The 16722-nt window shown below is 43.9% G+C and overlaps 1 protein-coding gene across 1 annotated transcript in view; it reads right to left on the bottom strand.

The window, feature by feature from the left end:
- Positions 1 to 6847: 6847 nt before the first annotated feature.
- Positions 6848 to 16722, bottom strand: part of LOC148501067 (osteoclast-associated immunoglobulin-like receptor) — a 49435-nt gene continuing 39560 nt past the window's right edge. Inside the window, exons 4-5 of the mRNA XM_088450989.1 lie at positions 13330 to 13635; positions 6848 to 7045 (exon numbers count right to left, since the gene is read on the bottom strand). Of these exons, the coding sequence (XP_088307115.1) occupies positions 6915 to 7045; positions 13330 to 13635 (437 nt within the window). The 3' untranslated portion in view covers positions 6848 to 6914. The remainder of the gene's footprint in view (positions 7046 to 13329; positions 13636 to 16722) is intronic.

Genomic DNA, 16722 nt, shown 5'->3' with positions numbered 1-16722 from the left:
ACCCTGAAAGGGGGGGTACTGTCAGGGTACAGCCTAGGATCAGCTATCTCTTACCTCCACGTCGGCTTCCCCTGACTTTTCATACGGTCAGACATCTGGTGCGGTGACAGGTGATGTGCTCAGCATTTTGCCTTAGGCGCTTCGGGACTTCCATGGTCAGCTGTGTGTGTCGGGGATCGGAGATCCCGTCATGGGCACCGCCATGACAGTTCCAATCATGTGACAGTATCCCCAACCAGTGGTAGCATGGTCTCAGTCAGCTGACTCTGTGCTCCTATCATCTGCTACCCCTGGGTATATATCCGGCTCCAGACACCAGGAAGTTGCCTGATCAACGTTTGTCACTCCTAGGGCCAAATGTAATAGGGTGAGAGTTTAGAAAATGTGAGAGTTTAGCAGTAAACTCTCACATTGGTTGAGTTTTATCTTCAAAATGGGAAAACATCTGAATGAGATTTTAAATCGTGAGAGTTTTTTAAGTCTAAAAAAACATGCAATTTCGTTGTTATTTTTGTTTTTGGACTCTATTACATTGGCAAAGTTTAAAAAGTGTCAGAAACTCTCACTTTTCTAAACTCTCACCCTATTACATTTGGCTCCTAGTGTACTAGTTTAGTCCTCGTTCCAGATTCCCTTGGGTCTCACGTCTAGTTTCCAGTGTCTCCTTTGAGCAACAGTGCAAATAACATTAAGAACAATGGTTGATATCCCCTAAATGCGCATAAATCATGCAGCCTAAATACACCAAAAATAGGCTTCACTAAAAATACCTATAAACAGCTCTAAATGACAATCAGGGGTATTCAATTTGGAGCGAAAAGTTGGAATCGAGGATAAATTATCGCTAATGACGTCATTTTCGCCTATTTCAATTATCCCCGTATTCAATTTTAAAGACTTTTCGCAGGTTCGAAAAAGTCTTTGAAAAAAAAACGGGGATAACTTTTCACCATTACATGGCAAAAAAAAAGTGCAGAATTGGGGTTGAGGGGTGCAGGCTTAAAAAAAATAGCCTGCACCCCTGGGAATGACATTTAAATATAAACTGTGTAAAAAAAAGTTTTTTTTAAAAAAATAGGGACACCCCAAAAAAACAAATAAAAAATTTGGGGTGAAAAAAAGAAGGGAAAGCAGTGTTTAAAAATAGGGAAATAGGTTCAGGGCTATTCTGCAAGTATGCGGCAGGTGTTTTCTAGAATACGTTATTAGCGGCAAGTGCATTATTGCAGAATTTTAAAAAATTACTTCAGGGACTTAAAAATATGCTAGTACCCATTTTCATGTATCCCAAATTTGATGGGACCACTTAAAAAAACGAAAAAGTAACCTAAGAGCTCTTCAGCATCCCTTCTTCAATGTTGGAAAAAAACACCTGGCGTGGCTATTTACAACCCCAACTTTCTTTTGCAGGCAAAAACGGGGGCACCCATAGTGATCCCCCATGTCTGGACAGCTTTAGGGAGGTCCTACAATTTATTCCAGATAAATCCCGGTTTTTATCGCTGATCCTAATTCGCCGGGTCCCGTTTTTGTAAGTTTTAAATTGAATACTGGGATAAAGTGGGCGCGTGCCCGGTACTTTATCCCAGGTAAAGCTCCGATATTGAATACCCCTGAATATCATTTTGGGTATAAAGGTGCTTGATGAAATAAAATAAAAGATACTCCCCTTATGTACAAGATTCCAGGTTGACCCTTGGATCAGATTTCATACATACATAAAAGGAGAAAATAAACACAACATAGTGTAATCCAGTTTTAAACACTTTCACATGTGAATATAAATGTAAATGACCCAATGAAGGTGTTATACAACATACAACTCACACTTTACGATTAAATAAGGAGCATATCAAAAAGATATCCTTGATGAATCAACTTTGTGAATTTTATTGAATTCCGTCACCAGAACATAATGCAGATAAATCACGGGGTTGCCCCCACACCATTCCACTCACGAGAAAAAGAAGAAAATCATTCTTGTAGTATATGCTTGTATCTTTTCGGCAATAAATGGGCTCCACCATAGGATTTTATCCCCAAAAATGGAAGAGATAAAGGTATGTAGTTTAAAACCTTTTAATCAGTAATAACAGAAAAAAAAAAAAAAACATGGAAGGACCCTACCAAAAAAGGAGGAAATGTTCTGCGATTAGATGGTAATCAGGATCCTGCGCAGCAAAACACAGTCCTTCCTCTATTCGGTCAGTCAATACAATGGTGATGTCCTCCACCAACACGTTTCGATCCTGTATTAGGATCTTTTTCAAGGTGCATGGTGGACATCCTCCCTACACAGCAATAAATACCCTAATCCATTAACCCCAGCCAATCATCGTTACTCCACATACCCCCTACTGTATAATCTAAACAAAACTCCATTCAGATTCATACACAAGAGTCTGTTAGGCACCATTTTGGTGTAGTCCAAAATTGATGGGAATAAGCAGTATACAGACGCCATTTTGGAGTAGTCCATAATTCCTGGCATTATGCAGTAAATAGAATATTCTAAAAAGAAGAGATAATATATAAAAATCATATATAATTTATATAAATACACTTAATACATAAATCCAAGCGGAGTTCTCTTTCCAATGTCAATGTTAAATATAAAATATTAAAATAGATAATTTTTAAAAGCATATTATAAAAACCATTTCAATTTGAAGGTTAAGTCCTACATGGGATAAAGTATTATAATTATAAATAAATTTCATCTCTGTTTTGGCTATGTTTCTGTTTATATTTTTATGTCTCATATAAGTTTTTACTTGCTCCAAGCCATAAAAATTCCTTATCCCTTCTACAGAACACATATGTTCTTTCTTAAAATGGGCGGACAGGGAGTGACTCTCAACACCTCTTTTAATATTCCTTAGGTGTTCACCTATCCTTGTTTTTAAATGTCTTGTTGTCCTTCCGATATAAAACTTTTCACGCAGTCTATAGCATAAATAATGTTATTGCTGTTTCATGTGATAAATTCTTCTATATGGTGTATTTTGTTGTTAATGGTCACATTTTCAATTTTCTTATTACTTTTGTTCTCTATGCTTTTACATCCACTACACAAGCAACATTTATAAATCCCTTTAGACGTAATTCTTCCTGAGGTTTTTGGGAGTACAATATGTGCACTTGAAACCAAATGATTCTTTAAACTTGATGCTTTTCGGTAGATGTATGTGGCTTTTTAGGAATATGTGATCCTATTACTGGATCCCTTGTTAAAAGTGACCAGTGCTTCCTTAAAATCCGCTCAATATCTTTGTGCTGTGAGTTAAAATTAGTAATAAAAGCCCACTTATATCGTTCATCTTGTTCCATCTTTTCTTCTTTTTTTGTCAAAAGAGAAGCTCTATCTATTTCCATTAAATCGATTTTTTCTTCTCTATCTTCTCTTTGTTATATCCACAGGAGGTAAAAGTCTCTATCATTTCTTTTGCTTGGCTATCAAACACCTCTAATTCAGTACAGTTTCTCCTTACTCTCTTTAGCTGGCCACCCAGTATAGCATTAAGTCAATTCTCATGGTGACAGCTATCTGTACTAATATAGTCTGTGCTTTTTTGGAAATTTTTAGTATGAATGATGCCCTCTTTAATATAGACAGTGATATCTAGGAAATTAATTGATGTTTTATTAATATCAAACGTTAGTTTGATATTCGCAGAGTTGGAATTGAGATATGTACAAATACTCTCTAAAATCTTAAAATCACCTATCCAAATAAAAAAGATATCGTCAATATATCTATATAATAGATGAGAGCTGGGTCAGATCTGTGATCTGTGTAGTTGATATTGTTTGCGTACCCTGGTCCATAATAGGAAAAGGCAATTATTTACATTGTTAATTAAATGTTCAATCTTAACAAGTAATGGGGCCAATCCAAGTAGGTGCGAGTTTGTTTCATGAAACTTGCACACTTTGTACGAATGCTCACTCCCTTGATACGCTCAATCCAATTAGAATTTTGCGTTACTCGTGGGGAGGGTGTGCAATTTTTATTTAGCATACGACGGAGAAGGGCATAAAATAATGGGGAAACCATCCTGGACCCAAAAAAAGTGACGGTTTTGATAGCAGAATCATACAGAAGGTTGTTAGCGGGCATAAGGAAAGTACTGGAGGTTTTTAAATTGTGTGAAATGGCTGATTTGTGTTTTTCATTTTTTTATTTAAATTATTAAAAGCAAACTTTTTTAATTTAATCTCAAACGAATTAAACGAAAAATGCAAAAAGTAGTACAAAATGTGATTTTGTGATAATTTAAGGGCTACGTGAAAACTCCTGTTTTGGGGGGTACCTGCAAATATCAAGTATCTCCTGAATGTAAATACAGGGGACAACAGCAGATAGAGGAGATATCTACTGCAATCCCCCTATTTCTTCCACAAAAGCAGCTCTCATAGGTTTCTATGGGGTCTGCTTCTATGCCGAATTTGCCAAGCATGACCCCGGTTAGCCCCTGCAGCCTATGAGCTACATCCGCTGATTTCTTCAGGGGTCCCTCCCTGGTGACGTCCACTTGTACATTTGCCGGTGGATGTGGGGGCAGAAGCAGGAAGTAAAGTGGTCACATATGTCATAACTTTACTCATGATTGATTGCTACACAATCTGTATCGCCCCTGTCTGCCCCTCCCCTCTAGAATGTAAGCTCACACGAGCAGGGCCCTCTTCCCTCATGTGCTTCTCCTTTCCCTTACTTATATTATCATATATTCCCTACAACAGCACCAACCCTTGGTTGCTGACGCCCTGCGATCATTGAGTGTTATGATCGCTAATGCAGCAATGTGTATAAACCATGTCTTTGTCCTACATTGTTTTCTACTGCAAGTCACTGTTTTCTTGTTTTGATCCGTAGTTTGTGTACTTTGTTAGTCGCTGAGGAACCCTTGTGGTGCCATAAAAAATAAAGGATAATAATAATCTCTATGACAATGAGGAATCTCTGATATCGGGAAGACCACCATTAATAATAAATATGCCCCTACATGTCACATCAATGTCCAACTTTTTTAGAGCTGTATCTTTACGTAAATCAAACGATTGTGTTTTTCTCGGCACATTCTTCCATCTTGCATCTACAACAGATGTACAGTACCAAAGCTGAATTTTCAGTGTGCAGAGGACATTTTGCACTTTATAAATTACCTCAATGTCTTTTCCCATTTATTGGACTTTGGGCCTGATTGAGAGCCACTCGCTGTTTGCGAGCACTAGCTCTGAATCAGGGCGGGGATTTTATTTTTCCGGCCTCCAGTCCGCTCGCTAAGCTGTGGGTGACCACCCACAGCTTTTGCGAGTGGCCTGGCGATGGTCGCGACCATTGGGCTTGCGAGGACCACCTTGTGGTGGGGTCTCAGCTCTCGCAAGCCCGTGGACTTCCTGCTCTTAGAAAGCAAGAAGTCCACTACTGACATCACTCGTGATGTCAGTAGGGCCACCCACAAATGCCAGGCATTCCTAATGCACTGCTAGAGAGACCATAGTGTCTATTTTGCACATGTAACACCTATAAACTGTTGAAGTCTGAGAGCACTACTGCACATAGTCATACTTACAGAATGTCACACAATTACACACTTACCTGGTGAAAGTAGGTGTCTCAGAGGGGGTCATGTTGCGAATAATGCTGAATTGTGTTATTTTATCCCTGCACCCTGCCTTACAGTGCTGGAAATCTCAGCATTGTGAAGCAATGGACAAAACCGCAATCAAGCCATTGCGCCGCCATGAGGTCAATAGGAGTCACCCCCTGTGACGAATGGCACTGAGGCGCCTCCTGAATTTTCAGGGAGTCCCCCGCAACCTCTGGAAGAGTATCCGGATCTCCCGCATCCCGCCCACTTCCTGGTGAAGTGGGCAGTATTGGGAGAGAATAGCCGTGAATCACGGCATAATTGTCCGTATGGAGCAGTGGCGTCCCTACCTCTCTTTTCACCCGCTGTGGGGCAGCAGCAAATAAGGAGGCGTGGCATCATGGAGGTGGTGTGGCCTCATGGGAGTGGCGTGGCCTCACGGGCTGAACCCCCGCTTCTTGTGACACCAGGGGTGCCGGAGGGATCGGCCTGTGTGAAGTGCCGGCTCCCTCACTGTGTCAAGAGCCGAATACTGCATGTAATGCAGCACCCAGCTCCTGTAACTAAGGGTGAGCCGGCCCTTTGGTGTCACCCCTCGGCTGGTGACACCCAGGTGTGGTCCGCACTCCCCAGTGACGCCAGTGGTATGGAGGGGTGGGGCTAAATGACGGAAAACTGCATCATTTAGCACTGCCCTCACCTCCAGCTCCCGCAATTCGCAGCAGTTTGCCATGATGGGGCCTAATGGCATAGCAACCCGGCCCTGCCCTCCAAAGTTGCTCCCTGTGTCTGCCGTCAAGGCATCTCCCGGAGAGCAGATAATAAAAGTACAGATGTGTCCACATACACCTTTCCTAAAATCGAGTTGTGTCACCAAATGTGCCATGCCTTTGAATCTGTGTATTATCCACGCCTTGTGATTCTTCTTAAAATTTGCTACTTTAATCTGATACTTTATATGAACACTTTTGCAGGAAAAAAAGATTTGGGATCTATCTAATTGCTATTCGTCGTGGTGCATCCTAGCCGTGACGGCAACTTGTGCCAAATGAAGAAAAAAAGGAAAGGTGTAGGTAAGTTGCTGTTTGTTGACTCAGGGCATCCGATGGTGTGTACCTACCCTCAGTCCTACCACCGCACACAAATTCCAACAAAAACAAGATACAACCAAAGTGTATTTAGCATTTTAAAGTCATTTATTTCTTGCAGTCAGCTATTAATAATACTGTAATCATTTGAGGATACCTTGCAAGAATAAATACATTTGAACTATGCAATTATAACAACATTTATAATATCTCTTAGTGTATGTATGTCTTATTATTTCAGCTTCTGGCTCTGACAATGTTCAGAAAGAATTATGATGATTACAACAAGCAGAGCCCCAGCTATAATAATACGGATGGTGTTTCCTCTTGTATAATCTATTGTCTTTATACCACTCAGAACATCTGTGGATAATGGAAACAAGACAGAAATTAGTTTACAAAAATTACATAGAATATATCGGTTTTCTTTAAAAATGTGTTTATACTACAGGGAACTTTTTAGTTTCACACACAATATTTTACTGACTAGGACAATCCTCACATATTGTCTTGTGTCTACAAGGGGACGATTTATATTTGTTTTATAGAATTTTTACTGTTATGCGACCAACCGAACAGGCTCACCGGGGACCTGCTGCCAGTCTGTGTATGCCGAGACAATGATTACAGGCACCCGAAGCTCTGCACCTGCAATCAGCATTGCTGACTGATTGTCACATCAGTGATGCCGATTGTGGGACTGGCAGTGAGTGGGGCGCTGGTTTTTACATATAGCACATGGGCAGAAGCAGATTTATGCATCTTTGCACATGTCCGTCCTCAGACAGAACGTTGCCGGATCTGTTTTTCCATGTAATTGTCATTTTGGAGGGGGAACTGGATGGCGACAATGTGATCACACAGAACCGCCCTGTTTCGGATGGATCTCTTGCACTTAGCATGAGACTGGTGCAAGTGCCACTACTGATGACTATTGCAGCGGCCGACGTGCATCCAGACCCCTGCATTAGCTGAACTGAATCTCACATCAGCATAAGATTGTAAATTTGGCATCTGCGGCTGCCCGCACCTACAGCCACTGTGCGTACTACTCACTGTCAGCCGCTGTATGTGCGTAGAGAGGCCGTCCAGGCCTGGGCGAAGGGGGCGTGGCCTAATCACGGGAGGCCTGACCATGCCCCCCTTATTATTTACAAAAAAAGATCTTTGCAGCGTGCATGCTGGGGAAGGGGGTGCTGTGAGCCCCTCAGCCCGGCGCAAAGCCAGGAGGGTCGATCATATTGATCGCTCCCTCCCATAGGCATAGATAGGAGACTGCTGTGGCTGCTGTGATTTAAGAGGGAGGGGGGGGTGGGCCGGACCCAGACCTACACTGCCGTTCTTTCCCGTCAACAATCATGAAAAAAGCCACAAAATTATATACCAAAAAAATTGGAAGGAGGGATGGAAATTCAGGAAATGATTGGTAAAGCACAAGCTAATCACCCACTATAAACTTGAAGACTTACCCAGGGCAGGAGGCAGCAATGTCAGAAATGCAGTCAAACCCCAGAAAAAGCAGATTTCGGAGGTTTGACCGCATTTCTCATATTCCAGGGCTTGGATGCAGGATGCAATGCCTTCTTTAGATGGTGTTGCCCAATAGAATCCTTTGGGCTTCTATTCTCAAAGCCCCCCGGGAGGGATCCAATCAGATCCCTTCCATCTCTCCTAGTGCGCGCGTCCTTCTGCATATACGCAGAGGGAAGCCAGAGCCACTTCTGGGTCATAGATCCGGAAGTTCCTCGCTCACAAAGGACAGCTCTTACCAAGAGAGCTGTCCTTTGTTTTTTTCTCAATACATACCGTTATTATTAACGCCAACATGCATGTGATGAGTAGCAGGATGCGTCATGCATTCCGCCCCCAATCTCTGCCTACACACAGCTATAGGCTTAACAAACTGACACCACACCGCACTCTCAAAATGGGAATCAAAGTGATGACATTTTACACACAACCTGTCCCAGCCTTAAGGTTTATAGGCCGTCATGCTTACTTCAGCTATACGTTATTTTTATGTTTACAATAATACGAAAATTGATGACATATATTAGGTTAACATTTTTTTTTACTTGCTTTGCTCAGAAGCGTTAGTTACTGACTGGACAGAACCTTTAAAGTAAAATGTATATAATTTTGTAACAAATATTATGAAGAAAAAGGGCAGTTTAGGAAAAGTATCTATGCTTTTTTACATTATAAAAAAAAATCTTATACAAAGTGATAGAACTTAAAGTGTTTACTCTACTTAATATTGTTAAAAAGCATCTAATATAATGTCTCTATGTCCCCATCTGTCATATGTCACAAACACACAGGGGACACACAGACACACACACATACCGTAGAACAAGTGGCTGGGGACCGTTCCCGGAAACGTGGACGTGTTGCCACTGTTTTCAGGGAGGGACGAGGCCAGGGTCTGCATCACGACCATTGGTGTCTGACACCGCCTTGCTCCTTCTGCATTTGCATTAAGATGGACAGAATTGCACAGACGCTTGTGTGTGGCTCTACAATCCGTCCATCTTTGAATCAGACCCTATGTCAGTAATGGACCTGCTTTTGGCATATTAGAACTCCAGGTTTATTCATTTTGCTGAGGGCAATAATAAGTTGGCAGTTGCAGGTGAACTTAACACTATAGTGTGCTGTCCCTCTATTACTGACTGGCGGACATTTTTCTGGAGACCTAAATGCACTTAGTCACTGTGGCTTCAGCATTGAAGAAAAATATGATTGTGACAACTGACCACCAAGGGGTTAGGTAGTGAGGAGAAAAGAGTTGGTAACTGTATATAATGGATGGTTTCACCTTCAGATTCCTGTTTGTGTCTGTCCTCAATAAAATATAAAGTTTATCGGCAGTGAAAGCTGTTGACAGCTATGGCTAATCTGATGTATTTATACAAACTATGGAGGTGATTCAACATTGGACATCTTTGCAATTCTGTCCTTGCTAAAATGCAAATGCAGCAAATGCAGCAGGAGGTGTATGACACTCCCTGCTGCATTTGCGATCCCAGCACTGCAGTGGTCGATGGTCGCAATGATGGACGGCGCCGGGCCGCCAGCCAGCAAAGTAAACGTCAGCTTAATCAAGCTGGCCGGCTTGCGAGCCAGGACACTGTCAGTTGACGCAGTCCCGGGCCTTGCCACTCCCAGAAAACGGGACAGACACACCCCAATTTCCCTTCATTAGTTCTGACAGAACCAAGATTCAGAAACCATTCAGAGGACCAGGGCGTATCTATAATGGATGCAGGGTGTGCGGGGAACAAGGGCCCCTGGGTCCAGGGGGGCCCCGCACCGCACACCCTACACCCATAATATTACTTACCTCTCTGGAGTCCCACTCGGCGTGGGGGTCCGGCGCTGTAAAATGACTGGAAAATGCCAGCAGCAGCTATTTTCGCGTCGTTTGCGCATGCACAGTACAGGGAAAATGGCCACTGCGGCCATTTTCCCGGTGATCTGTGCAAACACTATAGACTCTATGACCGGCGCTGGCTACGCACAGCTCAGTGCGCTGCCGGCCACCGGGCGGAGAGGAGGGGGCTCGTGTCGGAGACTGCACACGGGCTCCCTCCTCTCTAGAAACACCCCTGCAGAGGACACAACAACATGTGGTTGATTGTGAACAAGCCACGGCGGTGAAACACGTGTAGACGAGACGGCCCTTGGTTCAGATGTGGACTGAACTCCCAAGCCAGCTCCACCAGGAGAACACAGGAACTAATTTGGACTATTGTTACTCCCAACAGGCACCTCTTCTTTACTCTCTCTCACCAATACGCTCTCATTGGGGGTAAACATTATTGTGCCCTGCAACATTATTTATAGCATAGTGAATGTGTCTTGTACCAAGAGCAAAAGCAAATATCTACTGTACCTTCCTTCATAAGACAGTGGGCCTGATTCAGAGCCTGACGCTATTTGCGAACGGTCGTTCAGAAAAAGAGGCCGGCTATTTAAATTGAGCGCTCGCTCATTGCGGTCTGTTGATGCCTCTATGTCTGAGCGAGCAAACAAAACATGCGCTCGCTATTTTGTAAAGACGCCCCCTGGCCGTTCGCATCATACGTCATCTCCGCTATTTATTAGATTAATCGAGTACATCGAAAGGCGTCTGAACTGCTCGCAGTGCTTGTGGTAGGTTTTACTTCCCGCAATCACTGCGAGCAGTTCAGGCTAAAAGACAACCAAGTGACGTGGTCGATGACGCTGCTTTGTTAATTATTCACACCCATTAAACGCCCGTTTTGACCATTTGGCACGCCTGCGTTCGGATCTCCCCCCCCCCCGTTTTCAAGCACCTTCCCCTGTTACCACCCACAAACGCCTCATTCTGTCACTCAAATTAGCAGGCCCTCGCTGTTTTGCGAGCGCACGATTTCTGACCGCAATGACTGGTTGGCGCATGCGCATTACGACCCATACGCATGCGCAGATGTGCGAACATCGCTCAGAGCGAGCGAGCGGCCGCTTACGAGCAGCTCTGAATCAGGCCCAGTGTCCCACTTGAAAATCCCCTTATCTGCACAATCACTGCTTAAGCTCACAGCCAAATAATAGGAATGAACGAATTACCATATAAGGACACTGACCTTTTTCTACACCCCTTCTTCTACAAACACATATGCAACATAGGGCCGTATTCAATTTGGAGCAAAAAGCCATTTTCGGGGAAACTTTTTCGCCGATGACGTCATTTTCGCCAATTTCATTTATCCCCGCATTCAATTTCCCAGACTTTTTGCCAGTGCAAAAAGTTTGCGCATTGTGACCAGTGGAAAAGTATCGCCAATGGATGCCCGGCGGAAAAAAGTTAATTCAAAATCGGGGTTTTGGGGTGCAAACTTGCGGGGACCACCCTAAACCCTTTTTACACCCCCCTTGACGCTAATTGCGTAAAAGAACAACAAAAATTATACAACGGACAGCCAAAAAAATTACTTAGAAAAAATGAGAGAAAAAAAAAAGTTGGGGTACAAATTCAAAAACTAGTGGAATGGCCTCTGGGGGGGGGGGGTCTGGAAGTATGGGGGATGTTTTTATTCTTATTGCAGGTACTTGCTGAAGGTGCGTTTTTTGGGCACTCTAAAGCTTTATTTTAGTGACTTTGAACTATGCTTTCACCCATTTTCATGTACCCCAAATTTGATGGGAATACTTATTTCCCCCCCAAAAAATTGCAAAAATGTATTTTTCATCACTTGCTCAATGACACAAAATAGCGCCTATTGAGACCATTTAAAAACCCCAAATACCTTTAGCAGGGCTATTTGGGGGTACCCATAGTGATCCCCCATGTCAGAGCATCTTTAGGGGGTGTCAGGCTGATTTCCCCAAAACTGCCAGAACTTTTCGCCGATTTCCAATTTGCTGGGTCCCGTTTTTGCACATTTGCAATTGAATATGGGGATATGCAGGGACGCGTGCGATACTTTTTCGCCGACAAAACCTCCGATGACGGCGAAAAGTCTGGACTCTGACTTTTCGCACCAAATTGAATACAGGCCATAGTATCCATGTCTTTCAAACCTTCCTAACAAGCCAATCTGTACTCATTATTCACAGATGGTTTTGCAACAGAATTAGCACATGTCTAGTATACACCTGTTATTCGCTGAGTATATTACAGGATAATATTGTATCACAGATGTGCTTCCCTGATAGCATACAGTTTTGGAAATGTTACCGAGCTGGTTATCTAGATTAACGGTAGAGAGTTTCCCATCTGTATTTTTTCATTTGGTTTGAGCAAAGCACCAAGCTACACCCCTGGTTTTCCCCATTTTTTTTTACAATTTTTAATAATGTTATTTTTGCACTTTGAAAGGACTAGCTGGAGTTCTAGGACTAACTTTACTAAAGTGAGAGTTTTTAGAAGTGAGTTTTAAAAGTGATGTTGCCCATAGCAACCAATTAGATTTTAGCTATTATATTCTAGAACAGGGGTTCCCAACCATGGTCCTCAAGGCACACTAACAGTCCAGGTTTTAAGGATAACCATACTTAAGCACAGCTGACTTAATTAGTGCCTCAGTTATTTTGACTTAACTAACCATGCTTATGGAGCGTACACACGGTCAGATTTGTCAGATTTGTCAGATGAACGACTGAACGACTAAACGATGTGAACGATTTGAACGATTTGACCAAAGTTTTGAACGATTTGAACGATTGAACGATTTTTGACTGCATTAAAATGAATGGAATCGTCCAAGTCTGACTGCAAACCCATCAGATGTCAGATATCGTTATCTGACAAACGGGAACGCGCATCGTTGATCGTCCATCGTTCAGGCATGTCAGATATGAACGATTTTCCTTCAGATATGAACGACTGAACGATTTTTAAATCGTTATCGTTCATATCTGAAGGAAAAATCTGATCGTGTGTATGCACCAATAGTATGCCTTGAGGACCAAGGTTAGGAATCACTGTTCTAGAAGGTGCTAGTTAAATGTTAAGTAGAATCTGTTTGGTTGATATGGGCAACATCACTTTTAAAACTCGCTTTAGTAAATTTACCCCCTAGAGTCTAGAATAGTATTGATGGGTAATATTGTTGTTTTCTTTGTAATATTATATATAAATAATATGATAATATCAAGTTACACATTTGTGATTTACTTACCGTCGCATAGTTTGGGTTGTGCAATATTGCTGAGAGGTGAGTCTATATAATGTATTTGTGGTTCCTTTACTTGCAGCACATAAGAGCATCTGAAGTTTTCACCATGGGGACGTCTGAACTGCGCACGGAGTGAGCCATCTTTAGCAGGGACATCTGTTATACGAATTTCTACTCCATTTGAATGCAGATAGAATTTTTGGATTGTAAGGTCCTCAGGAGGATCAGGCGCTGTGCAATTTATGATGATCACTCTCTGATGTTCTGAATCCTCTTCCCAACATGCTGCGATTGTCGGTCCTCTGGGATCTGCAATTAAATTTTGTGCTGAGATTCATATAAAACAATGGAATAGTATCATCCGAAAATGTGACAATACCAAAATGAAAAATATCTAACTATGATTTTATTATCTGGAAATCTGGAATACTTTAATGCTTCATGGCTTGTACTGTCATTGCATGTGTAGTAAACATACTGTACAATGTACTGATTTACAGTCACTCCATATTTTACAATTACAGTCATTATAATTAGGAAGTCTGATTAGAAGTACTGCATATCCTAACTTAAATTCATGCCCCTAAACCCAGGGGAGCCGAGCGGGGGGGGAGCGGCTACAAATTACCGGAGCCCGGGCTTCCTGAGGGGCCCGGCGGGGGCCCGGGTCAGGCACGGCTTCACCTCCCTCACAGCAGCCCAGCACACAGCGTGTGCTGAGCTGCAGTGGAGACTGCTCGTGGCTGCTGAGCAGCAGCCACAGCAATCTCCTATGCCTGTGGGGGGAACGATCACACTGATCGCGCCCCCCCCTGGCTTTGAGCAGGGCTGAGGGGGCCCAGAGCGCCCTCCTCCCTAGCGCGCAGCGCCGCGCACATCTTTTTTATTCTTGGTAAGGGGGCGTGGCCACACCTCCCGTGATTAGGACACGCCCCCCTATTACCCAGGCCCGCCACGGCTCTCAGCGGGCCTGCCTAAACCATCATGATTGTCCCATGACAACTTAAATCAGATGCATATGTAACAAATGGTTCCTGATAAATGCACAATCAGTAGGTACAGGGCCGGATTGAGGGCCACATGGGCCTGGAGCTGAAAATGAACAAGGGCCTATTATGAGAAGCAGAGGAGGTGTGACCAGTGCTGTGTGGGTGTGGCCAGTGCCATGTGGGCATGTACACCGCTATACTCTCAGCCCCAATGTCTCCCTAAATATGTAAAAGAAAAAATTGCTTCATTTTGTATATACAATTTTACTACTTAATATTTATGGCTGAGCGTGTGGAGAGTATATGGCCAGTCAATATCGTGTTGTCATGACAATGGGCCTATTTTTATGTAGCACCATCCGCCCCATTGTTAATCTGGTCCTGAGTAGGTACGCTGATCCTGCCTCAGACGTTGGGCAAATTCGGCCAGAGCCTCATTGCAGTGATGCTGCTGCATCTCCGGTCGTAGTGTGGGGGAAACCGCAACTTGATTGACAGGCTGCGGTCATTTAGGGGAAGCAACAGTGTGCTGCGTTGCTGCATCACTGGCTTCGGCACCTTACTTGCAGTGGACATTCTGAGCAAGCTATGGGTTGCTCATATGTCTGATTTTAGCCGCGATGTTGCCAATGGTGATCCGATGCTGCATCTTTGGATGCAGGCAGCAGATCAGAGAAGTTGGAGGTGGGCTTCGCAGATACATTACACAAGACCCCACCTTCAGCATTACCCTAGCCAAAGACGCAGCACCGACGCCACTTGTGTCCACCACTGAGTTAGGCTCTAATACAAAAGGAAGATCCACTAAAACCGAAGTGTAACAGAATAAGCCCTGACTTTTTTGGTTTTCGGTACAGAGGCAATTTATAAATTAGATTCATCTGCATTATTAATATTACACCCAGTGCTCTTACTCCTACTTTTTTTTTTCAGTTTCAAAAGACGGCAGAGCTGAGGGTGGAGGCGTGACTTCAGCGCTGAGCTGGAAAGGTACATGTAGCGTTCCCGCTAGGCTGTTTTAGCAGGGTGCGGCACCCTGCCCTCCTTCTGGCCCACTACACTGACACTGCTCACAGGTGGTCAGTGTCAGTGTAGGACAGCCCCTAAAAGCCAGTCGCAATATGAGAGAAGGGAACGAACGAGAGTAAATGCCCAGTCTGTGTTGTATAAAATGAAAATGTGTGTAGAGCCCCATTTCCCCATCATTCTTATCATGTCTGCTTACTACAGTGTATTATTATGTTAGGCTCACATAATAATACACTGTATAGTAAGCGGACATGATAAGAATGAAGCCGTCAGTGTATGTGGTTACTGTTTCCTGTCTCAGAGCAGCGGGAGCCACGTAGGGAAGGTGGTTCGGACGAAGCGTGAGTTCTGGGCTCCGAATAGATCAGCGGGTACTGGCTGCAGGCGGCTGGAGTCAGACACTGGCAGCTGGTCACTCGCTGACAGACTGCCGGGTGCTGGCTCCAGGTGCACTGCTTCTGGCAGCCACGGCTCACTGATCTACTCCTCTGCTTTTCCACACTGCCACAGCTAGGAATAGGCGCTCTGCCTGGATTCTAGCAGCGGAAGCGACTGGGCTGGTGTGCATGTGCCGCAGCAAGCGGGGGAGGGGGGGGTCGGGGTTACGGCCACGAGCAGGGGTTGGCAGCAGAGCACACAGGGGGAGGTTTCTGAGTACCTAGAAACCCCCCCCCCCCTGCCAGGCTAATCCATCCCTGCAGCGCACAAAAATTACTTGTTTTTTAAAGTGAGACAGAGTGCTTTGTCTCTGTCTCATCAAGCCGGTGAGGTCTGTGAGCTCGGAATGGGCAGCTCCCGCGTAGCTATGGAGATGGCTGAGCAGTACAGGGGAGCTGCTGCAGCTCCTCCCTGACAGCTCCAATGTGCCTTTGATGTCACTCACTGCACTCCTCCTCATCTGCTCAAGTCCGGACGGCATGCCATGTAATTTAATTTAGCACTGCCACAAACATCATCACAGGTACCTGCAAGTTCTTTTTATACCATGGGTGTGGGGGGAGATCGTCTGTAGTCAGAGTGTGTGTAGGTGTCAGTGTGTAATGTGCTCTGAGTGTCTGTGTGTAATGTGCTGTGTAAGTGTCCGTGTGTAATGTGCAGTATAAGTGTGTGTAATGTGCAGTATAAGTGTCTGTGTGTAATGTGCTCTGAGTGTCTGTGTGTAATGTGCAGTGTCTGTGTGTAATGTGCAGTGCTAGGTGTCAGTGTGTAATGTGCTCTGAGTGTCTGTGTGTAATGTGCAGTGTCTGTGTGTAATGTACAGTGCTAGGTGTCTGTGTGTAATGTGCTCTGAGTGTCTGTGTGTAATGTGCAGTGTCTGTGTGTAATGTGCAGTGCTAGGTGTCAGTGTGTAATGTGCTCTGAGTGTCTTTGTGTAATG

This window comes from Taudactylus pleione, unplaced genomic scaffold (genome assembly GCF_031769625.1).
Source record: "Taudactylus pleione unplaced genomic scaffold, aTauple2 ptg000535l, whole genome shotgun sequence".
In the NCBI taxonomy this organism is placed as follows: Eukaryota; Metazoa; Chordata; class Amphibia; order Anura; family Myobatrachidae; genus Taudactylus; species Taudactylus pleione.
Note: the sequence above shows the minus strand (reverse complement) of the source record. Positions and strands in the feature narration are given on the sequence as shown.